This window comes from Xiphophorus couchianus, chromosome 5 (genome assembly GCF_001444195.1).
Source record: "Xiphophorus couchianus chromosome 5, X_couchianus-1.0, whole genome shotgun sequence".
NCBI lineage: Eukaryota > Metazoa > Chordata > Actinopteri > Cyprinodontiformes > Poeciliidae > Xiphophorus > Xiphophorus couchianus.
In genome coordinates, this window is record NC_040232.1 from 2,958,312 (window position 1) to 2,981,342 (window position 23,031).

Sequence of the window (23,031 nt, forward strand, 5' to 3'; positions counted from 1 at the left end):
TCTACTTGCTGTCATTTTTTTAAAAAATACGTCTTTTAAGTTTATTCAGATGATTGTCATGTCTACTTCTCTTCGAAAATCAGAACACATCCTCTTAAGCCCCTCATTCGCTGTCTGGAAGTGCAGACGTTTGATTGAGATCAAATTTATGTAGTAAGATGAAAGACGACTCAAAAAAAAAGTATTTTAACAAAAATAAATTTTGAGCATTAAGAAACTTTGTGTTAATTAGTCTCCCTTTCAGTTTCCCTGCTTTCTTCCTGCCACAGCTGCTTCACATCTCCTCTGATTAGCTCCTCTGCTCCCTTCCTCTCCAGCCCCAGTATTTAGGCTCCTGGTTTTAATTGTCTTTGCTGGATTTTTCTGTTTGCTTCCTCTGTTCAACGACCTGCTCTAACCAAGTGAGAAAATCTTTACTCTCTTAATGTTTTTTTTAATTTCTTGCAACCATTGCGTTTTTGGGGGGGGGGGTTTTTATCGCCCCGCAAGGGGTCTTTTTGTGAGCTCTAGTGTCCCTTTTTCAAAGTAGGCTGACAGGAGAGGGGGGAAGACGTCGTCGGGTCCGGGAGTCGAACCCGCGACAGCCGCGTCGAGGCTACGTTTTGCCTGAATGTGGGTCGCGCTAACCCCTCCGCCACCACGGCACGCCCGACCATTGCGTTTTTAAACACTGGAGTAACATTCATGTTAAGCTGCAGGTAAAACATCTCATTCTTTAATTTTTAAAACTGACCTCTGTCACCCTTTGGTCCTCTGTATCCCTGAGGCCCAGGATAACCTCGTTCACCTGCAAGCGCACACAGGATGTTTTTGACAGAAACTCTTAATAACCTAGAATCCACAACATGCAGCCTTGATTTGTTGCTAAGCAATGTGAGGCAGGATTTGGCCTCTAGGCTCATGAAATCTGGTAAGAAACTCTGACATGTCTGGTACCGCAGTCATGTGTGTTTGACTGGTTCTACAGAAATAAACCCTCCTTGCCTGGATTTGCCTCACCTTTTGCTCCTGTTAGTCCTTGGTCCCCTTTCGGTCCTGGTCTCCCTGGTGGTCCCACAATCACTCCATGGGCTGTGAAGAATTAAAAAAAAGATTTAAAATTCAAGTTGGACATTTATGAAGAATTTATTTGACAATATTAAATAAATTTGTTACCTTTGATGTAGTCCATTATATCAACAACGTTGGTGTGAGAACCAAACAGTCGGCTCTCTCCTGGTGGACCCGGGGGGCCGGGTGGTCCCCGGGGCCCGTGGATGGCAGGTCCAGGGCTCTGCTGCCTAACAGCTGTAAAGCAGGAGAGTGTTAGCGGGTCTATGGTCCAATTTATCATAGTCTGATGTATTTCTTTTCTGTAGTTTTCCTACCTTCAATAATTTCCATAATATTTGTGGCGTTTCCATGGGAACCAAACCAGGCAGGACCTGGGGGCCCAGGTGGCCCTGGAGGACCCTGGAAGATCCTGCTATTGTAGTTCTCAACGATGCCGTCCAGTACGCCATGAGCTGCAAATGAGAATTAAAAAACATAAATGATGCTGCTGAGCATTTTTTAACCACTGATTAAACTGTAGTTACTGTATGTTTACATAAAAAAATTTTCTATCCGCTTTCTTTGATCTTAAATCTTTTTCACTAATTGGTGTGTGCAATTACAAAAGATTTCCTAAAGATGTGGAAACGCAGAAATTCAAAGTTAGAGAAATTTCAGTTAATTTTCAATGTACTTTTGATGTAATCAGTCAGTCTTTCAGCCATGATGGATAAGTCAATAGAGTTCGGGCCCCACTCGGTGCTACTGCCCAAACCTGACTCTCCCTTGTGTCCCGGAGGTCCAGGGGCCCCCGGTGGACCAGGAGGTCCAAACATGGGTCGACTCAAACCATCACCACCTGAAAAAAAGAGACTTTGTTCCTGTCCACCTTTCCCACCAACAGGTTTGTGCTACATGACCCGGTTCTGGTCCAGGACTCTGAATAAGCTTCTCTTTACCATCAAACTCATAATCTTGTCTTTCAGGCTTCAGCATGTCTCTGTTGTGGTCTGTAAAAGAAACCATTCGTCCGATTGGACCAGGAGGGCCCTCTGGCCCCGGGGGCCCCGGAGGGCCTGGAGGGCCTTTGAGGGAAACACCTGTAGGGGGCAGCAGAAGGGAAGGCAAAGGGTTAGTATTGTCTTCCATAATGGAATGGGAATATTTGAAAAACTTCAATAAACTTAAGGTGGAACTATCGTCCCTGTAAAACCATGAGTTTGTCCCCAGACACATAAAAGCTTCACAAAGTGGGTGGAGCCAATACACACTGAAGGGCATGACGACTTTAGGCCATATTTAACAAATTTATGCTAAAATATCAACATTTACACAAAAACATAAAGATAGCATCCATTTATATAATTTATCTGAAAGAAAGCAGATTGGAGTTAAGCAACGCAGTAAAGAAGAAAGGTCCAAACAAAACCTCCACAGACAGAATGATAAAGTTGTACAGAACAGACACTGAACGCTTCTACAGGCGCAGTTCACCAGAGACATTTCCTGTCTGAACTCACTCTGCAGGTAGTCACGGATGTCCGAGCTGACATAGCTCCCAAATCCTGGCGGTCCGGGGGGGCCAGGCGGACCTTGTGGCCCAGGAACACCCTGTGCACCAGGGGGTCCTGGAGGGCCAATAAGAGACTGAAATCCAGCTGGAACAAGGGAGATCAAATCAGAATGAGAATGCCAATGCAGTGATATCAAATAGTTTGGATATTAGAGTCTGAGCTCTTGGATGATTAAAGCTCTTACTTGCCAACAGGTTCCCAGGAGGCCCCGGAGGCCCAGGAGGTCCTGGAGCTCCAGGTGCACCCAGCGCCCCTCTCTCTGGTGACAGACACAACCCGACAATCAGACAGAACAAATCATCTGTCCTGCACTGAACATAAAGCGGGAACTTGGCACTCACGATTCAAGAGGTTGTAGACGCGTTCAGCCACCTCCTGGGGGTTAAACGAGAACCCGCCGATACCTGGATCTCCAGGAGGTCCTGGTGGGCCTGGTGGACCCATAAGGTACAGCCTCACTTCATCTCCTGGAAACGAGATAATAGCCATCACAACAATAGGAACATATTAGCTTTGAAACACAAGATTATGTTTTATAATGAATAATAATCAGCTGTTTAACTTTTCCTCATTTCTCCATGTTGGTTTGATGTTCAGACATATGGATTATGGATTCCTTTGATGCTGTTGTCTTAAATGCAAGAGACTCCAACTTTTACCCTTTTACTATTCTCCTAACCCTACCTCTACTCTAACCCTAACCCTACTGCATCTTATTACTTCTTAAGATTCATCACGTTGATGTGATGCCACTTACGTTGCAATAGACTAATGATGTCATTGACAGAGACGGATCCAGGTGGGCCAGGAGGACCAGGCGCCCCCGGGCCGGAACCTGGTCAAAACAAATATCAGAACAGTCAGAAAAAGAGCTGTGTCCTTCAGACTGGTGTGGGAAATGTCCAACATCGTGATCTTACTCTGGATGTAAGAGATAACTCGACTGGCTACGTTATCCACCAGGGCGTCTTCTGAAACACCAGGAGAGCCTGGTTCTCCAGGAGGTCCAGGAGGTCCAGCCAAGTACTGTCTGATGCTGTCGCCTGGAGATCACAGCAGAAAGCCTCCCTAAGCTTTTTGATTCATGCTATAAGGATAAAAAAATGACTGAAAGTCTTACTCTGGAGATAGTCAGCAATGTACTGGCCAACAGCAGGTGATTCACTCCCAGGTGGTCCTGGTGGTCCCGGTGGTCCAGGTGGTCCGGGAATGAATGAGCTTCCTGGAAAAATAACAGGAATTCATTAGGAGATGAGAATTTATTAATCCAAACAGCAATAATACAGTGACTGTACCCAAAGTTTCACATGCAGTTTCTGTAATCACCACTAGATGTCAGCACCTGAAAACTCGTAGAGAGTTTTCACATTTGATAGTTCAGCAGATTCAATTCAATTTGTTCCATTTTCAGATGCTGTGGTTCTCTTTCTCACTGCACTGAGTCAAACCAACCAAACCTCGGCTGTGGAGACTCTTCAACAAGAACCACTGGAGGAAACGATACAAAAATCTCTGTACTCTGGAGGTCAGACTGCAATGAAATGAATCTCTAAGCATGACAAGAAACAGATAAGCTTGTTTGGAAGGATTTACAGAGCTGCACCTGAATCAAACACAACGATTCTGGATCAATGTCCTTCAGAAAGATGAAACCAAAGTAGAGATGTTGGGCCACGATGCGCAGCGCCATGGAAGGAGGAAGCCAAACAGAATATCTGCACACTTCAGGCTGACTGTAAAGCACGGTGGTGGTGGAATGATGATTTGGCTGGTCCTGCTTAGACTTTAAAACTCACTGTAACTCACTGACAGCAGGGAACTTGTGTGTGTGTGTTTGTCCTGATAGGTAAACACATCCTGGATGGAAGCCTTTAAGGTCAACTATCTAAACTTCATCTTGAGACATCAAAATATCCTGATTAGCATGTTCTCTGCAACGCATTTCATATGACTAGGTCTGGTTTTTTTACAGAATATCTTGCAGCAAGCTTCATACAATCTGACCTGATAACCTTTCAGAACATTGCACTTTGTAAATGTTAATATATTTAATATAAAAAAAACTTTTTACCAGGTTCCCCTCCTGCTATTACTGGGCCACCTGCAAGAGTGGAAATATTCATCATAATTCCTCAGAAACTCAAACTCTGAAATGGTTCAAAATAATATTCATCATGGTCTGAAGAAGATCACACCCAGTGTTTGAGTTACCTGGAGGTCCTGGAGGTCCCGGGAACCCTGAGACAGAAATCACTGATTTAAAATCAAACGCTACAGGATCATTACTGAGACAATCATCAACAGTTTGGCCACTTAACAGCACCTGGAGTCCCTGGAAGCCCCGGCTGACCTGGTTCACCTGAAACAAAATGTTTACATTTAGTCACACACTACAAAATACAGGCTTTCCCAAAATACTTGCATATTTTCTGACCTTGGAATCCTTGTGCTCCTTCTTTACCTAAAAACAGGTCAGTCTGTGAGATGATAGAACTACAGGAGAAGATATGCTTGCCCAGATGTTTTGTAAGTTGTGCTAAAGACATGCTAGAGATAAAGAAATGTAAACTTTGCGAAGCCCTACCAGGTGGACCTGGAGGTCCTGGTGGTCCAGCAAAGAAGGTTTCTGAGGAGAAATGAGGAAAACTCCATCAAAAGTCACACAAAAACAAAAAGTATGGTTAAGTTTAAGGACAGTGAGATTTGGTTTTTGCTAACCAGATGTTGGCAAGAAGCTGCCAGGCTCTCCTTTCTCTCCTCGAGGTCCAGGAGTTCCAACACCTGAGTGGAAACAGATCAGAAAATCAACATGTGATCAGACACAGATCGCTCTCTATGCTGATGATACATTCTTCGATCAAATGTTGATAAAACTGGATTTGTATTTACCTGGGTCTCCAGGAGGGCCTCTGCGGCCCGGGGGCCCCTGCTTACCCTCACCTAAACAACAGAGACAACATCATTTGTTTGCTCTGAATTCATTCAAATCAAGAGATCGCTTCAAGATCTCTTGATTTGAATGAGATCAAATCAAGAGGTGGCCTGCGTGTTTTTCTGACTCAGCACAAACGAATGGTTAATTCATGAGAAACTAATCAGCCATTTTATTCAGGTGATGCTGAATCTAAAAGACGCAGGATGCTGACACCTCTGCTGTAAACATACCAGGAGGCCCCTGAGGTCCAGGTTCACCTTGGGACCCTGGGAGCCCTGGGGGTCCAGAAAGGCCGGTCCCTGAAACAAGTTTGTTGTGAATTAAAAGATGCACATCAAAAACATTTCTTAGTGTCTGACAGAGTGATTCAAAAGCTCTTACCTGGCTCTCCACATTGACCTTGGTCCCCCTTGTCTCCCTTCTCTCCCTTATCCCCTCGTTCTCCTTTTGTACCTAAATAATTACAAAACGTGCCTGGTTCAAGGCTTTTTTTCAGACATCCAACATGTTTAAATCAAGGGGACCCGGCTTACCTGGTTGGCCTGGGACTCCAGCAGGACCAATGGGACCAGACAAACCTGGGGGCCCAGCAGAACCTGGAGGTCCAGCTGGTCCTGGAGGTCCAGGAATAGCCACAGTATCAGAGTTTACTGGATATGAAGGAAACAGAAAGAAACCAGACTGAATGCAAGAGTCTCTGGGGTTTCCTGGTCAATGCTAGGAGAAGACATGAGGCTGTTCTCACTCGGGCCGATGACTTTGCCAGGAGATCCTGGTTCACCTGAAGAAGAAAACGATCATTTCAAGCCTCCCAGACAGTTTTCTTTACAGTGTGAATCTTATCACAAAGGAAAAACAAGAAAGCTGTACCTTTACCACCGGGCTGGCCTGGAATTCCTGCAACACCTGCATCAGGCACCAGAAAAGTACTTTATAACGTAGAAAACCAAAACAGTCTGGATTACAGGACTAAAAGTGTATGCTGTGTACCTGGGGGTCCTTGGATTCCAGGAGGTCCTGGAGAACAAACAGTTTATTTGGAAGGATTTTTTCATTTTTTTATCTTACAGTTTGGTGAGTTTAAAACATCCTTAAAAGATTTTCAGAGAGAATCAGAGAAAATATTTCGTGCTGTATATAGGATAAAAGCTCTGGAGAATTTAGTACCTTGGGGACCGATGTCACCAGGGAGACCCGGTAAACCTCTAGCACCAGGAAGTCCTATTGAACCTGATTCACCTGCAGTTACAGCACAGATGTCAATGCTATGTTGTGGATCAGATGTTCTGCAGTAAGATCTTCCATCTCTCCACTCACCACCACTTCCTTTAGATCCCTTTGGTCCAGATGGGCCTTGAGGTCCAGGAGTTCCTGATTCACCTTTAAGAAAACTCTTTCATCATACTGAAGCTTTTCTTTGAGGCAGATTGGTAGCTAACATTTTAAATAACAAACACCATTCTCACTCATATTCTAACAAAGTAGATAACAAAACTTTGCTGTTGTTGACTTTAAAACCTTTACTATTACTAGCTGCCTAAATTATCACTCCAACTCTCTGCAGATCCTCTTTCTCTGCATCCATGATCCATGAACCACCTTTTCCCTACCAGCTCCAGATTCATCTTGATCCTCTGGCTACTTTCCTAATCACTCCTTACTCTCCTCTCCAGTCTGAAGCACTGTCCTTTGCCTCTCTTATGCACTGCCTGTTGTATTGGACGGCTGAGCATATCTCTTCTCCTTTGGGACCTGAACTGTTCAATCTGTTTCCCTCCATGGCATACCCTTCTTCAAACCTCGCCACTCTCTCATTCCCCTTTTCCATTTCTCTCACTACCAACACATATTTCTCTTGAATCCTTGACCTCCTCATGCAGTTAAACAATTCCTCTTTTGACACTTTATCAAATGCTATTTTCCAAAAAACAACTACAGGTCATGTAGAAGCCTCAGAGTCAAGGTACCTATCTTATAAATGTTTACTTGACAAAACAAAGAAAACTGAGTTGTTGTACTTTAATAGTAGCTAAAGACATAAACCAGCTCCTATGGTACGTACCCACTGGTCCACGAGGTCCTCTTTCTCCATTGTCCCCTTTAATTCCTGGAACACCTGGGGCTCCACGGTCACCTGCATTACACGTAGCAGATGGAGAACAGAAGTAATTATAACTTCACTCTGGCTACTTCGTCTAGACTCTTCCTGTATTACAACAATGCCAAACCAGATACCTGCTGAGGGTGAAATACTATGTTGTAGCATATTTTGGCATTGACTCATGGTGGGTATCAACATGACCGATGTTAGTGCTTTAGCATTAGCTTCCACTAAAATCATGAATATTACCAGAACTAATCATCACACTTTGAGTTAGTGGTGCCCATCAGTGCCTATTCAACACCTGGTTCACATGAGCTACTAGAATAACTTAGCCTGGCCATTGCCTTCTTACGCAGTTCCACTCGATTCTCGTCTGCCCACAGTGTTCCATCTAGGATTTGTCACAATATGCTTGATTTCTCCAGTTGAACTTCAACTGGGCCAATCAGCAGATAGGAGGAGGAGTTGTGAAAGATGATGTCTTGTTTCTGTGCTGTTTTTGAATTGTAGCCTGGCTATGGTTGTAGTTTGGAAATGGCAACAGAGAAAGTGAATGAAGCCATTCACTCTGTGTTGGTCCTACTTCCAAATCCTGAGCTATTAAAGTCAGAGCAAGAGGAATGTTTAATATTCAGCTTGGCGCTTCTCTCTCGCAGTATGGCTGGTTGTTTACAGCACACACAATTTCCAGTTATTATGTAGCTTCCTTCATGGTCAAGTTGGTGCATTATATACGCCACAGCTAAATGTTAGCTATCAGGTCAAATCAGATCCAACTGTTTAAAACTTCAGCAGAGTCCATGCCTCCAGTAAGACTCTGTTGATTCCTGGACCAATCAGTTGAGGGTCCAGAGTTTTCACCAGTCTGAGAAAACCCTAATGAAATAAAGTTTCTGTACCTTTGGCTCCAGAAGGTCCAGCTTCACCTTGGAATCCCTTTGGACCAGGTACGCCTGTTTACAGTAATATAACATTAATTATTGTCTAATCAACTTAAACATAAAGAAATTAACTGAAACAGACTTTATACCTGGGACTCCAGAGATACCCTGCTCTCCAGCAGCACCTTAAACAAACAGAGTAATCAGTGGATGAAGTACTTTTATTTCTACTGGTTTAATATGCAATATGAATCCTGTCCTCACCTTTTGGACCAAGGGGTCCAGGAGCTCCAGCAGGACCAGGACGTCCTGGTTCACCCTGAGAACCTGCAGAGTCATAATCAAATCAGCACTTCCTGCCCTTCCAGCACGTTCTCAACTTGTTTTAAATAAATGTGATCTAGTTCAACCTTTATCTCCTTTCTCTCCAACACCAGGCGGTCCAGACTCCCCCCGGGGACCCATTGGTCCCTCCCGTCCCCTCTGCCCTGATTGTCCTTCTGGACCTGGTTCACCTGGGCAGAAACAAGGAGATTCTCAGCTCTTTCCTTGAACTTCATAACAGAGAAAATAAATAAAGTTTCCATTACCTGGATTTCCTTTTGGTCCCCTTGGTCCATCCAGTCCTGAGTGTCCAATCTGTCCAGGAGGACCTTAAGGAACAAAAAGAACTGATTAGCTATGCCAAGTTTTTTACCCCTTTGGAAGGGTAAAACATGGATTAGTTTGCCCAGAGTTTTACCTGGCAGTCCAGGAAAGCCACTATCACCTGAAAAGAAAACAGATTTTTACCCCATGTTCAAGTTTATGAACTACTAAACATTTAGTGGAGTATTTCCTCACCTTTTTGTCCAAGTGCCCCTGGATCACCTGTACAGAGGCAGTTATAAGTATGAAGATATGAATAAATCAAAAACTACGTGAGGTTAGTGAGTACCTATAGGTCCTGGTTCTCCCTTCTCTCCTTTAAGAGAATAAGCAAGAGTTTCTGCAAAACAACAAAAAAAGCCCTTTAACTCAGAAATGCTTGGTTTGGTGTGTGTGTGTAGGCGTGTGGGTGTGTGTGTGTGTTAAATCCTGGTGCTTTGTTTCCACACCTCTCATATCATTTGATTGTAGTTCGTCTCTGAGCAGCTGCTGAACGGTTGACTGCAGGGCGGCTCTCCTCTGTCCTGATCTGGCTCCTATGCCTCCTCCAGGCCCAAGGTAGATTGAATTATCCGTTAGGGCTGATACAATGCCAGTGGCGGTTTCCAGAGTATGAACACGGTTCTTCAGGCGTCCCACCTCCACACCTGGGAACAAACGTTTAGAAATTGCACCAAAGAAGGTTACCAGGTGCTTATAGATAGAAATTATTTGTTTTCCAGATAATTGCTTTATCAAATAGATTCCTATGACTGCTGTCTGCTGAAGGTAAGACAGAAATACATCGTCATTCATCAATTCTTCTATCTCTTATCCAAGATGCTTCAAAGGCCCAAAAGGTTAACAAACAAGCCATTAGATCTCCCTCTCTCCACTTCCTCCAGGTCATATGAGGGAACTCATAGACATTCCCAAACCAGCAATGGGATGTGAATGTAATCTCTCCAGGGAATCGTAGGTTTGCTCTGAGCTAGCTGGAAATTTAGCTCTCACTTAAATTTCTGTAGATGTTTTGCTCCAGTCAGGATGAGACTGACTAAGTGTGACTCAATGTGATTTCAAGATTCCCTGCACAAACTTTGAATAACCAACCCGATCCTTTATCCAGGCGTTATGACAGAAGACCAGATGATCAGGCCTTCACCAAAGGAACTGCCTCTTGGTAAATCACCATGAGGTTCTACAAGGTACTGACACAGTCAGGCCTGGGTCTGGGTCCTGGGTGATCAGCTCACTCTTCAAAACAGAATCAGTTTATTTCTCTAGATTTTTGTCTCTTACCCAAAACGATGAGTCCGATTAGGAGCCCCAGGAGGAGCAGCAGGGTGAAGACGAGGGCCAGCAGCCACTTCCACCAGCTGCAGCAGGAGCAGAACCCAAAACCCAACTCGTCTTTATGGATCGCTGAGAAGCAAACAGCAAGGTGTGAGTTTAGCAGCTAGCTTCTGATGCTGACCAGTACATCAAAACTTCATAATGTCCATATTTTCATATTAACTCCATTGACGGTACCTGCATAGGTTGCTTTGTCTTTTGTGGTAGATTTCAAGGTTGAAGCTACAGTAATAACATTTAAAAAAACATCAATTTATGACTTCACAAAACAATTAAGAATGACAACTCTAAGAATCAAAAGGTTTGTTTACATTTGGCATCAGTTCCTTTATCCACTGCGCTGGACAAAAGTTTCTCTTTCTCCCTCTTCAGCGAGTCCTCAGAGTAAGTGCCTACAAGACCAGATATTCCCAACGATCAAATCTGTAATTAGACTCCTTCAGACAAATGCGTAGATAAATCTAAATTTAAGCATTTGCAGAATTTGAATTTGATTGTTTCTGTCAGAGGTATAGTGTAGTTAAAACCTGACAAAGTGGCAGGCGCAGTCGACACAAAGTGCTTCCCGGTGTCTTTGTCCATGATGAGCAGCTCCGTCTCCTTCTTGATGGGAGCGTTCTCCTTCTCTATCAGCACAAAGTTGAAGTCTTTCCCTGAGGCCTCATAAATGGTGGGACTGCTGGGTCTCACTATGAGACATAAGGCAACATGATTTATAATTTTGCATTTTGGTAGTAATCAGTGGTCATGTGATGACAGAAATTTCAAATTGCGTGTCATCAGCACACAGGAGAGAGGTGAGATTTGAGCCTGGAGGAACCCCAAATGGGGCCTTTATGTAATTAGATTTTAAATGCAAACAAGGAAATCAGATGCAGATCCCCCAGTTTATAATTCCTTGTAATTTGTAGATCTATTTTTTCATGTATGTGATGAATCTTCAGATGATCGAAGGTTTTTCTGATAAGTTTTAAACTGGTTTTCATCAATAGCTACCCAGACTTTCCAAGGAACTTTCATAATTTCTCCATGGACTTTTTCCTTGTGCTAATATCCATTCATATGTAGCATATCAGGGTATGGTGGTTTACAGGTAGTTAGCTGGCTGCCCTAATCCAGAAGCACTAATTATAAACATTAGTTCCATTAATGCTAAGGTGCTAGCAGAAGCTAATGCTAAAGCGCTAAATTTAAAATTAGACTAAATTTTAAATTTAGTGCTAATTTAAAATTATTACTCCACTATTACTGGAAGAGTGCTCATCATTGCTATTATTATTATACTTTTATTATTATTATTATTATTATTATTAATATTATCTTTACAAATTACTAAAAAATTGTCCAATGGTTGATCAAACTTTAAAAGACCTGAAGCCTGGAGGTTGACTGATTAGAAAACTGTTTGTAAGTAAAATCATTTTTGATTAAATCCTGTTTAAATTTTGCTCAGTCTAATAAGAATGATAAAATCTGGGAACATTTTCTGCCTCCTCACCTGTGGGTGCAGTTATTCCAGAGACATTTTTCTGCACACCATAAACTGCAACCAGACCAAAACATGTTACATTACATTACATTATGAGCAGAGTTTTATAGTTGAGCAGATCATCTTTTAACTGCATGAAATGTGAAAATACTCAGATTTGTGGGATCGCTGGTTTACCTATCTGTGCGCCGGCACCAGCGGGTGAGAAGACCGTTGGACTGGTCAGGTTATTCTGCACACCGTATACTGGCACTGCAACGGAGAACACAACATCCAGTGAACATGTGAAGGTAATGACAGTTGAAAACCTTTTAGAAAGGAGAGGCTGAGGCTAACCGGAGCCGCTGACAGATTGTCCGGCGTTCGCAGAGGAAGAGCCGAGAGTCAGGTTGTTCTGGACTCCTGCACCTGACAGAACACAGCAGACCGGTTTATCCTTCTGTCACAGATGGCAGCCATGGACGATCAAACCTTCAAATATTTCTCAGTTCAAAGATCATTTTACACTTTTCTTTTTAAATCAGCAGCTCAGATGGAACTGTTTCTGTAATTTCACTGTGAATCATGTTGATTATTTAAATGTCATCAATTGTTTTGTATGAATGAGTACATTTCTGACAGAAAACAACAAATTTCAATGAGTTTGCTGTAACTTTTGAATTTTGTTTGGTTTTCTTTATGAACATTGAAGGTTTTATTTGTTAAAAAGCAAACTCATTTGGTCCTGATTTTTAAGATACAAAATTGTTGAGTTTTGCTAAATAACTTTTGTCAAAATCTTGCAAGAAAACTTTTGGTTGTAAGGAAAGATTATCTGGACCATATTTGATCATGTTTATAATATTTTTAATCAGTGTTTCATTTTTAGTCACTATAACAAAAGAAATCTTATCTTGCATCTCTTACCTTTATATTGGTCACATTTTATAGCTTTTATATTTACTGGAATTACAGGTATTTTCTGGAAACATTCAAGGTGGCTTTCTGGTACAAACATGCCATTCCTAGAACTTGGAAAATGTTTTTCTGGGACTCACATGTCACTAACTGGGTGATTCCATCAATTTATACAATTTTCATGTAAGTTTCAGAAAAGCACCTTGTAGTCTGTTTGGGTTGATTTGACTTTATTGAACGTAGTGGAATAAAAGGATAAATATGCAAACAAAATAAATTTAAAACAAAATAAATTTAAAACAAAAGCAAACAAAACAAAGAAGAACAGTAGTAAAGTATATTTACATGCTCTGTAAATTTTAATTTTTGGTATCTACATAATGTAAAAATACCATGAAAACACAAACAAATCCTCCTGTAAAAATCAGGAAAATAATCGGAAAATTCCCACAAAGTGCCACAGAAGGATGTGGAAAGTAACATGATATTATCCTGAAAGTTTCATCAAAATACCTTATAAGTTCTGGAAAACTCCCTACAAGATGTAACGGAAAATCATTTTAAGTTCCCTGTCAGTAATTTGTAAACTTTAGCAAAACATGTTCTGGAAAGTATCCATACCATGTTAGAAATACCTTGTAAAGTACCATGCGAGTCTCAAGTACGTAACTCAATTAAAAAATTTCTTAAAACTAGTTGGGGAAAAGGTATTTCAGAAGTATTAATGCCAGAAAAAACTCAGAAGTTCCTGTAAAGTATCCTGATAGTCTACAATTGGGGGAAAACCTTTAACTTCCAAGAATTTATTCCTAAGTAGGAACTAAGGAATAAACTCTGAAGGTCTGGAGGGTTTATAAGGTCTGTTGTACATGGGAAAGCTAACATTTTGCATCTTGTTTGGTTTCTTTAATACACAGTTAAAAGTGAACATACTTGTGAGTGTTTTCTGACTGACCTGACGGGTAAAGATGGGAGGTAGCGGTGTAGTTGTTGGGGTTTGAGCTGTAATATCCACTGCTCACATCCCCTGACCAAACGCTGCCGTACTGATCTACAACAGAACACAAAACACGGTGAACGGATGAAACGCTCTTCTAGGCTCGGCACGGATGAATGTTCCTCTCCAGCTGACCAATGGGACCTGAGGAGCTCTCAGATGTGGCCTTGGCTTCCACACTGGCCTTCTTGGGAATGGGCAGTGTGTTGTTGGGGGACTGGGTGGGGCTGGTGCTGGTGGAGCGGTTTCCCCTCAGCAGGCGCTTCACGTCATCCAGCTCCGTCCCTGCGAGAAACAAAACGTCATGACTGGGTTTTAAATCTGATCAAAAGAACCAAAATGAGAAGCCAAATCAGTGAAGGACTCACATCTGGCTGGAGGTGAAGCACTTTGAAGCCTGGCTCTGATCTCACTCTCTAAAAACAAAGAAAAGTAATTATTTCTCTATTAGCTTAGGCTGATTATTTAAAATTAACTGCAAAAATGTGGGAATAAAGTCTTAGTTTAAAGGTCATTAGTGCACCTCTGCTTTGACTTCTCCCTCTAGTGGCTGAAGTTGTAGTTGCAGTTGAACTCCCTACAAAATCAAACCAAGATCAGTTATACTTCTGTCAAGTATAACTGAGGTCAGTTATACCTGACAGTATAATCATTGACAGAAAATTCACATACCATACTTCTTCCTGCTGTACTCCAGGGAAGAATCTGAGCTTTCTGAAGCACAAGAAGGATCAAATGAAAACTTGCTTTGTATTGAAACTGCAAACAGTAGAAAACTTGATCTGAGACAAACCGTCAAAGACGTCTGACAGAGCAGCTGCCATGGTGGTCACACTCTTCCTCTCCTTTGGAGGAGGTGAGTACGTAATGCCAGAGGATGCTGAGCCCTTCCCTTCCCTGAACCCTCCTGATGCGTAGCTGCTTTTGGTCACCGTGGAAACGGTCACAGCACCAAGACCCCCTTCTTTTTTAGTTTCTCTGCTTCCACTTCCAAAACTGTAGGACATGCCTGAGGACCCTCCTCCGGCCTCTTTAGACCGCTCTCCTCTCCCTGAGGCCACAGCGGCCCCTGAGGCCCCTGACCTCTGACCTGAGGACTGGGCAGAAGAAGTTCCTACGGTGGTGATGCGTTCGTTCCCGGCTCCAAATCCACAGCGGTGGGAGCTGCTAGATTTGATCAGAACTGAACTGCTCGTACCCTCCGATCCTCCTGCTGCAACTCGTCCACCTGACCCACCAGAGCTGAAAGAGAAATCACCTGAAAGCAAAGAAAGGAGAGAAATCAGAAAATACCAGATTTCTTTCCCGGTTTGTTTCCCCATCAGAGTTTATCAAAGTAAAATTCCTGGAGGGAACACTGGGTGGAAAACATCAGATTCCTGAAACTCATTTTCATCTGCAAGACTGAACTGGCAAAGTTAATATATCATCTATAAAGAGAGCAGTAATGTTTGAGTTTTTTGTTATTTGGAAAGATTCCCAAACTGCATGTCTTAACATGTTTATTACTGTAAACCTGCACAGCCTCCACTATGATAACAGAACAATTACATGCACACATTTCTGCTGCTGGCTAATTATTTTTTTTCTTATTCAATTAAAATTGAAAAAAAAAACACAACTAGATTATGTTTAGTTTTTACTGGAATAAGTAGTCTCATCAGACTACTGGATGAGAAGTCTGATTAGCACTGATACATATTTATCTTGGTTTCTCTGGTTTTACATATTTGGTTTTACAACTTAAAACTTAAATCCATTTCTTTTTACCTTCCCATTACTTACTTTCAATATTTTAATACAACAATGTAACATGCTCTGAACAACATGAATACATAAACAAGTAAGTAAGTAGAAGAATACTAGAGTGTTTTCCATTTTCAGTTGTCCCTTAATTTTGGGAATAACATCCAAATATTTTCCAGTTTCATGACGGAAAGAAACTCAACTCAGTGTAACCATGTTAGTATCATCAACACAACCTAATAACAATGTATTTCATGCATAAAACCTAAGAGGAACATGGTTCCAATATATTTAGCTTGATACTGTATAGGATGTAATGAGATACAAAGAACTAAAAAGACTAGTTCTTTTTAGTTTTAGTTTTTAGTTCAGTTTTGTTTAGGACAAAACTGTCCCTTCGATACTGATATGTTCCAAATGTGCAGCAGCCATGTTGGATTTTGAGGTGTGAAACAACAAAGCTTACTCTGTGATGTAACTCCAGAGGTTGTCACTGACTTTTTGACCACTGTAGAAAAAAAACCCAACAGTGAGTAATTAAATCCAACATCTGTTTTAATGTTTGTTTCTAACATAAACAGATTGTATCAAACCTGCAAAAATAGAAATTTATAAAACTTATTGAATTTCTCCCTCATTTAAATGACATCCTTAAAATACCATTACAGACAGCAAAATAACCTTACATGCAATCAACCCCAGTATAATTTGCATTGTGACTTATGAAGTTGTGTCATAATTTCACTCTCATCACCTGAGCTGCTGCTGGCTGCAGCTCCTCCACTTGAACTCACCACCTTCACTGCTGTCACCTTGTCCATCCAGCAGCTGGAAATAAATTACACTTTACTATCAAAGCAGACTTTAGAGTACAAAAGTGAAAAATGTTCATAATGCTGAGCTCAGGTGTTATTACCACCTGAGGCAATGTAACTTTTCTTTTTTTTTCCATCAAGGCGTCATGATTGATTAAAAGCTTTAACCTGAAGACTTTCAGACAGGTGGAGCTGATTAATGTGATTCTGCTGAATAAAGGAATCTGCTCAGCGAGAGCAGGTGTGAGGTTTCATTCATGTCAAAAGGAAAGTATCAGGTATTTACTCTAGTTATACATGACAATCAAAAATATAACTTCAGACAGGTGTTCATTTCAGGTGTTTTTATGATAATTATACAACTTATAAAACTCATATTTCCTCACATCCTGGTCACTTTCCACCACTCAGGATTTGTTGTCTGTTAGAGTCGATGATCTGAAGTCAAAATATGATTAAATCATCCTTACACTTCTATTAAATCAGTTAGTCAGGAATACAAGGAGCTCACAGACAGCATCAACAGATTTTAAACGACTTTAATTTAATATTAATTGATGGGTTTTTTTTTTAAATCATGGCATAAATATTTTTAACCAACGTAATTTTTGTTATTTAGTTTAATTTCTGCTGGGAATCTCAGGATTTTGCAGCAGGGACAAAAACTCCAACTGTTTCTGTTACAGTTTTCTGAGATAATTGTTATTGTCCAACAAAAAAAATTACATACAAATAGATAATTAAATTATATTAAATGTACGTCAGTTCATACAATTTTTCTGACTTTTTGCAAACCACATAAACATTAATCAACTAATAACTAACTAACTAATACTTAATTAGATTATTTAAACGTCTGTTGTTAGTAGAGAGTGTATTTGGAGCTCATTTTTATGTTCTGTATTTTATTTAAATTTTTATTTATATGTTTTAAAGTATATATAATATTTTAGTTTTTGTTTTTTTTACAGCATCTATAGATAATTAAATGTTTATGTTGCATTTCTGACATTAATTGCTGTTAATGGAGAGTTTTGACAGATTTGCTTTCTAATACAAAATCTTATTTAAACTCAGATTCTTAGTGATGTAACAACCAGCTGATTTTAAAGTTAAGTTTAAAGTTTTGTCCTGATTTTAGTATGAACAACCATCTGAATCCCATTTTTCTGCACAGTGGTGATTCATTTTGTTTCTCCTTTTAGCTCTGAAAAATGTTCAGTGTTGACATTTTTCTACTTAAATTTAGAAAAATAAAAGATTTATTTATTTTTCAGATTATTTTTTAAAACCTAGACTAAACTTTAATAGTTTTTATAGATTTGGTTTATTAAAAAATAAGTTTATTATAAGATCTTTTGACATCCTGAAGGCAATTTCTGCTGATAACAACCTGACATGTTATTAGTGAACATTTTTAAACCTGCTTTTCTTAAAAATATAACAAAGTAAAAATATTTAAATATAAACATCTTTGTACGCCACCATTGATTCATTTCTCCAAGCAGGTTCAGATTTTATATTAAAACACAAAAACTATGTCTTGTCAGATTTAACTTGGCATTACAAAACACAACTTGTTCAGCTTTATTCTTAAAATTGATCATAAATACAATAATGGCCCTTTAATTTAGTTTCTATTTGCTTCTGCAACATTCAACTTTATGTCATTTATTTTTGGTGCTTAACTTTGTGCTAAAATCAGTGATTGTTTTTATTGTTTTATAAAGTCATTTTTGAAGTGTAAAATTTTGTACGATATTGTTATAATAACATTAACTTCTTGCTTAAATTTCCCATAAAACCTCATATTCACTTTAACTTGTGTTTGCTTGTAATTTAAAATTTCCATCCATCTTTCCTGATTTTTTATTTAAATACTTTTTTGCTAATGAATAATCTGTTTGAAGCAGAACTCATTCATCACTGATCCGGCGCTTTCAGGGGTTTTACGTAACAAAATCACCTGTTATTACATTAAAACATCTGCGGTTGAGTTTACCTGTTAGATCATTTCTGCAGCGTTTTCCCGTCCAGCTCCTCTCCTCTGACCAGACCAGGGAATAAAGACGGGAAGTCCAGGTTCTCCGTGGAAACGACGTGCAGCTTCTGGGACTCACATAAGCCTTAAGAGTTTTTGTATTTAGCTTTCTGTGACTCATAGCTTCAGTCGACAAGTTCCGACAGAGGCTGGAGGTTGGGGGGTCGCTGCTGCAGCCCGTGGCAGGCTGAGCAGGAAAATAATGGCCCCAGGCTGAAAGAAAGAGCAGAAGATGATGAAAGTGATGAGACAATGAGCTTGTACTGCTCTTAAATGACTTCTGTTTGTCTGAGGTTAAGATCGTGTTTGAGGTTTTGAAGATGAAATGGAGTCTTTAAGGACAGAATCAGTGAGACAAAGAGCTGCAGTTTGGGAGAAAAGGAAGAAAAAATGTGCATGTTTTTGGCTTTGCAGAAGCAGTGAGGTGATCTGAGCTCAGTTCAGGTTTGTTTTTGTTCTTCTCAGTGAAGCTGGCAAAAACATTTCTACACAATACATTCCAATTACTCAATAATAAATGCAAAAAAAATAATTTTACATTCAAAAGCAACAAAATAGTTTGATTTAGATTGAAAAGATTCAATTTGGCATCAGAGAAGTTGCCTTGTAGATGAATTGTGCCACCGTCGTTCTTCAGGTCTGGCGTTGGAACCAGTGGACACTTGAAGGTGTAACAAACATTGTGTCATTTGCACATGGAGTTATAAAGAGTGTGCTCATCCATCCATTGTCTGTGTCCACTTATTGCAGGGTTTTATTAGGAAGGCCGGTCATCTCCAGTGGTCAAACAAATCCATTTCCTCCTCAGTTCTTCAGAAAAACGTTGCTGCGTTCTCTCTGCAGAGACTCTCCTGAGGTTAAGGCTTGTTGTGGTGGACCTCTGTGGAGGGATGTTGGCCAGTCTGCTTTGCAGAAAACATTTTATTCACGCAGGCTGGAATTCAAACATGAATGAACTGCTTAAGTCCAGACTTTGACTAGGACACTCCCTGCGGGGCTCCTCTCTAGCATCTTTGAGGATCTCTAAGGGCTCCCGACCCACGGTGTCCGCTGTGGTGTTGTTGGTGGAGTGATACTGGAATCCTCCATTTTAAAACAGTAAAACATCCAGCTGCGTTAAACGCAACATTATCTCAGACACACATGCAAACTCCAGGCACAACCAGCTCATACACAAACACTCCAAATGATTGAAAGTCAAACAGAAACAGGCTCCTGTTATAACAGAATGGCCTGTCTACTCTGATGCTAGATGGAGACTTGACTTAATGAATCAATCACGCAATTAGGATTCCACCTTCAGATATACGTTTTGTAAGCAAAACCGCCCTGGGACATGAAGACAACCAGCTTCTGGTACAGCTGTAATATCAAGACAGGACATGAGGAAAACCCAAACAGAAAGAACAAACAGAATTTCAATCTTTTAATTCTTCAGTCCACAGGAGATTTTTCCCTGAAAGTTTTGGGGTCACGGCAGTGGTGCAGGGTAAAGCAAGCGACCCTCAGATGAGTCTCTGATAGAAAATCTGTCAGATTTCACAGAGATGGAGTTCTACCTGCTGAAACAATCCTGACCCAGTTTCAGCCAACACTGTAACTCATTGCTTTGTTTCTTCTGCTAAAGCTAATGACCAAAAACTTTCATCTAGTTTAAGAAGTAGAAAAATGCACAAATTTACAGCCTAAAATGTTTTAACCATCAGATGAACCAGAATCAGGAAGCAGTTCAAACTTAAACCTTAACATGAAGTAAAACTTTGAGTTTATTATATTACTTTAGCTCTTGTTAATGTCATTGATACTGTTTATTCTCAGTTAAAAACAATAAAAAATAAAATAAACCACAAACAATAGGATTAATATCCAGGCCTTATCCCAGTCTGATACTCTGGATCTGTTGCTCCAACTTGTCTGAAATCTGAATAAATTTTTCTTTGACAGGACATTTCAACACAGTTTGTTAATTTAGGACAAATCAAATGATCCTGGCTGTATTGAACTCAGTCAGGTGGAGTTTTATCCAGCCAGGATGAAGCTGTCACTCTCCTTCACCTCCATGATGATGTTTTCCACCCCAGACCCATCGGAGAATTATTAATTCGAAGGAATCGTGACTGAGTGCCATTTGGACTCATACCCAGCAGCTAAATGTTATCTGTCAGGTATAATTTGTCCTGGCAAGTTTGGATTCAGACCCACATTCTTGAGAGATTGGTGGATGAAAAATTAGAAAGAAATCCTGACGCTCAAACAGAACTGATGGAAATTTGAGCTTCTGAGTTAAAAGATGAAATGTTTTCATCATTTATGACCAAAATGTTCACCTGCTGGATGGATCGTGTTCAGGTGTCCCACGGCTCCTGAAACATGTTTTATTAGGTTTTCTCTGGGGGGCAGAGGGTGAGTCAAAATCAGGCAATAAATCCTCCTCCTCTTGTTCCAGAAGCCCCCGAGTTTAAAGATGTTTCAGAACCAAAGCATCCAGAAGCTTTCATAGTTTACACCCGGTTACAGACCTGCTGGGTCAGGAGAACTCATTGGTGAGCCCATATGGGTCCCATAAGGCAGTGCATATTACACTGGCTGAGGGCTTCTAATTATTTAGATCAATTTTTACTTTACAGGGTGAAATGATCATAAAACAAAGCAAAACTAAAACGTTGAAACCTGTTCAAATCCAAATTTATAGTGATTTTTCTATAATCCGCACAGGATTATTGTTACATATATCCTGTCCAGGAGTGATGCTGAAAAAACTGACTCAGCGATTTGTATATTTATATATCACTTTGTATTTAAAATAATCTGTTGGTTTTAATCAGTTTTTTCTGTAATCCACAGAGTCTCACTTTTGAGGGAGTGATGCAGAAACAACTGATACATGTGTTTGTAGATTCTTTTTTTTTTTTTTTAATTTATATTTATGTTTATTATATTTTATTCTCTGTGCTTGTTTATTTTAATCTGAATTTATGGTGCTTTTTCTGTAATCCACATGGACTCATAGTTTGTTAGATTCTGTCCAGGAGTGATGCAGAATAAACTGATGTTTGCATTTCTAACTTCTAATCTGAAATACTACAATTCATAATTCAAAAGGTTGTTGGAAAACATGAATGCAATGATATGAAAATTCAAATGATCAATACTTGAAAGGAATATTGTCTGTAATTAATTAAGATTTGCACAAAATATATTTCATTATTCTTTTGACCCTGTGAAAGAAACAACTTCACCTCTGACGTTGTTTCTCTGCTTCAGTTAAGCCTCACAATCCGGCAGCGCTTCGTTGTCACATGACCAAACAAATACCGTTAATTTTGTATTTGTTATCTATTTATTTTTATTCTTTAAAATACCAGAATTGCCATGTGAATTAATATTTGTATGTGTCTGATGAATTCCTTGTTATTTTCTACAAATCGTACTAATTGTTATGACCAAACAGTTACTTGGTGATTTCATAACCTTTTTATCTGCTTTCCGTTGCTCGTGTGATTGTTCCCCAGAGGTTCGGCTCGCTCCGTTTCTCTGGGCTTGGAGGCGCCTGAGATGTGGTGGAACAGCCCAGTTTCCAGATCTCTGCAGACAGAAATGGGCCGGGCTCTGATTTTATGTGATGGTATCAGTGATTTTAGAGAAGCTCATGGATAGAAGTATTATTAGACATGTTTGCAGGGAGAACGGGACAAAATATCATCTCAGTGATAAAACAGGCATGATTTCCGTTGGTGTTTGCTACGGATAAGAAGAATTTTGAAACTATTGAAGGAACTCAGGTCTAGGACTCATTTGAAAATCTCTCCCTGTTTTTTCTAATAGACTCAGGTCTGACAGTGAGAGTTTCAGCAATAGTGGGTATTGAGGTCTAACGTGGGTGGAGAGCTTCAGAGAAGCCACAAGGCAAATCAGGTGACAGCTTTGACCTTTAGCCCTCACATCGTAGGCAGAAGGAAGATAAATCAGAGAGATGAGTCGGTTCTGACTCATCTGAAGGAACGCAGCAGCAAAGGAGACGAGGCTCTTCTTCAGATTTTGATATTGCTGAATACCGGACATTTATTCTAAGCTACATTATTAACATTAATTTACTTTTTTATTATTATATCAGGACTATCATTGTCGTTGTTGCTGTTTTACATTAAAACTACTATTTTGATCTGTATTTGTAATGGAACATAAGCCTACAATATTTTTACACAAGGTATTATTCCTTGTTTTGTGTATAAAAGAGTCAAAACCAAAGGTATAAAACATGTGTTTAGCTATTCTGTATTATAAAAAATATAATCATTTATGTTCCAAATTATTTATTTCGGCCACTTCTGCTAGTTTTAACAAGTTTTAATTAGTGTATACCAACTGAACAATTGTTAAGTACAACATCTTATTTGATCTTATTTTAATAGGTCTCAAAATTTTGTCCAAAGCAATTTTATTTTATTTTCAAGGAGTCATTGAAAAAAAAGCTATATTTCATTCTCACTAAAAAGTAACTCCACATATTAAAGCGCCGTAAAGTTTACTGTAATAG

At 40.0% G+C, this 23,031-nt stretch overlaps 1 protein-coding gene across 2 annotated transcripts in view; it reads right to left on the reverse strand.

Annotated features, from left to right (window-relative positions):
- Window positions 1-18,576, reverse strand: part of col17a1a (collagen, type XVII, alpha 1a) — a 19,280-nt gene extending 704 nt beyond the window's left edge. The window contains exons 1-53 of one of the 2 annotated variants that reach the window (XM_028018011.1): window positions 18,456-18,576; window positions 16,393-16,466; window positions 16,105-16,146; window positions 14,686-15,150; window positions 14,565-14,606; window positions 14,416-14,469; window positions 14,261-14,308; window positions 14,028-14,177; window positions 13,851-13,946; window positions 12,335-12,406; window positions 12,176-12,250; window positions 12,008-12,052; window positions 11,037-11,198; window positions 10,821-10,901; window positions 10,687-10,731; window positions 10,456-10,578; window positions 9,624-9,821; window positions 9,464-9,514; window positions 9,370-9,396; window positions 9,269-9,295; window positions 9,117-9,179; window positions 8,937-9,041; window positions 8,791-8,853; window positions 8,676-8,711; window positions 8,545-8,598; window positions 7,604-7,675; window positions 6,859-6,921; window positions 6,709-6,780; window positions 6,532-6,558; window positions 6,412-6,447; window positions 6,287-6,322; window positions 6,075-6,191; window positions 5,923-5,994; window positions 5,772-5,840; window positions 5,496-5,546; window positions 5,325-5,387; window positions 5,191-5,232; window positions 5,041-5,067; window positions 4,930-4,965; window positions 4,818-4,844; window positions 4,678-4,707; window positions 3,727-3,828; window positions 3,527-3,649; window positions 3,364-3,441; window positions 2,948-3,073; window positions 2,791-2,865; window positions 2,553-2,690; window positions 1,992-2,132; window positions 1,727-1,891; window positions 1,368-1,505; window positions 1,156-1,287; window positions 1,000-1,071; window positions 734-787 (exon numbers count right to left, since the gene is read on the reverse strand). In XM_028018011.1, the coding sequence (XP_027873812.1) occupies window positions 734-787; window positions 1,000-1,071; window positions 1,156-1,287; window positions 1,368-1,505; window positions 1,727-1,891; window positions 1,992-2,132; window positions 2,553-2,690; window positions 2,791-2,865; window positions 2,948-3,073; window positions 3,364-3,441; window positions 3,527-3,649; window positions 3,727-3,828; window positions 4,678-4,707; window positions 4,818-4,844; window positions 4,930-4,965; window positions 5,041-5,067; window positions 5,191-5,232; window positions 5,325-5,387; window positions 5,496-5,546; window positions 5,772-5,840; window positions 5,923-5,994; window positions 6,075-6,191; window positions 6,287-6,322; window positions 6,412-6,447; window positions 6,532-6,558; window positions 6,709-6,780; window positions 6,859-6,921; window positions 7,604-7,675; window positions 8,545-8,598; window positions 8,676-8,711; window positions 8,791-8,853; window positions 8,937-9,041; window positions 9,117-9,179; window positions 9,269-9,295; window positions 9,370-9,396; window positions 9,464-9,514; window positions 9,624-9,821; window positions 10,456-10,578; window positions 10,687-10,731; window positions 10,821-10,901; window positions 11,037-11,198; window positions 12,008-12,052; window positions 12,176-12,250; window positions 12,335-12,406; window positions 13,851-13,946; window positions 14,028-14,177; window positions 14,261-14,308; window positions 14,416-14,469; window positions 14,565-14,606; window positions 14,686-15,150; window positions 16,105-16,146; window positions 16,393-16,459 (4,375 nt within the window). In that variant the 5' untranslated portion in view covers window positions 16,460-16,466; window positions 18,456-18,576. The remainder of the gene's footprint in view (window positions 1-733; window positions 788-999; window positions 1,072-1,155; window positions 1,288-1,367; window positions 1,506-1,726; window positions 1,892-1,991; window positions 2,133-2,552; window positions 2,691-2,790; window positions 2,866-2,947; window positions 3,074-3,363; window positions 3,442-3,526; window positions 3,650-3,726; window positions 3,829-4,677; window positions 4,708-4,817; window positions 4,845-4,929; window positions 4,966-5,040; window positions 5,068-5,190; window positions 5,233-5,324; window positions 5,388-5,495; window positions 5,547-5,771; window positions 5,841-5,922; window positions 5,995-6,074; window positions 6,192-6,286; window positions 6,323-6,411; window positions 6,448-6,531; window positions 6,559-6,708; window positions 6,781-6,858; window positions 6,922-7,603; window positions 7,676-8,544; window positions 8,599-8,675; window positions 8,712-8,790; window positions 8,854-8,936; window positions 9,042-9,116; window positions 9,180-9,268; window positions 9,296-9,369; window positions 9,397-9,463; window positions 9,515-9,623; window positions 9,822-10,455; window positions 10,579-10,686; window positions 10,732-10,820; window positions 10,902-11,036; window positions 11,199-12,007; window positions 12,053-12,175; window positions 12,251-12,334; window positions 12,407-13,850; window positions 13,947-14,027; window positions 14,178-14,260; window positions 14,309-14,415; window positions 14,470-14,564; window positions 14,607-14,685; window positions 15,151-16,104; window positions 16,147-16,392; window positions 16,467-18,455) is intronic. The other variant, XM_028018012.1, reaches the window with a different exon arrangement.
- Window positions 18,577-23,031: the final 4,455 nt, after the last annotated feature.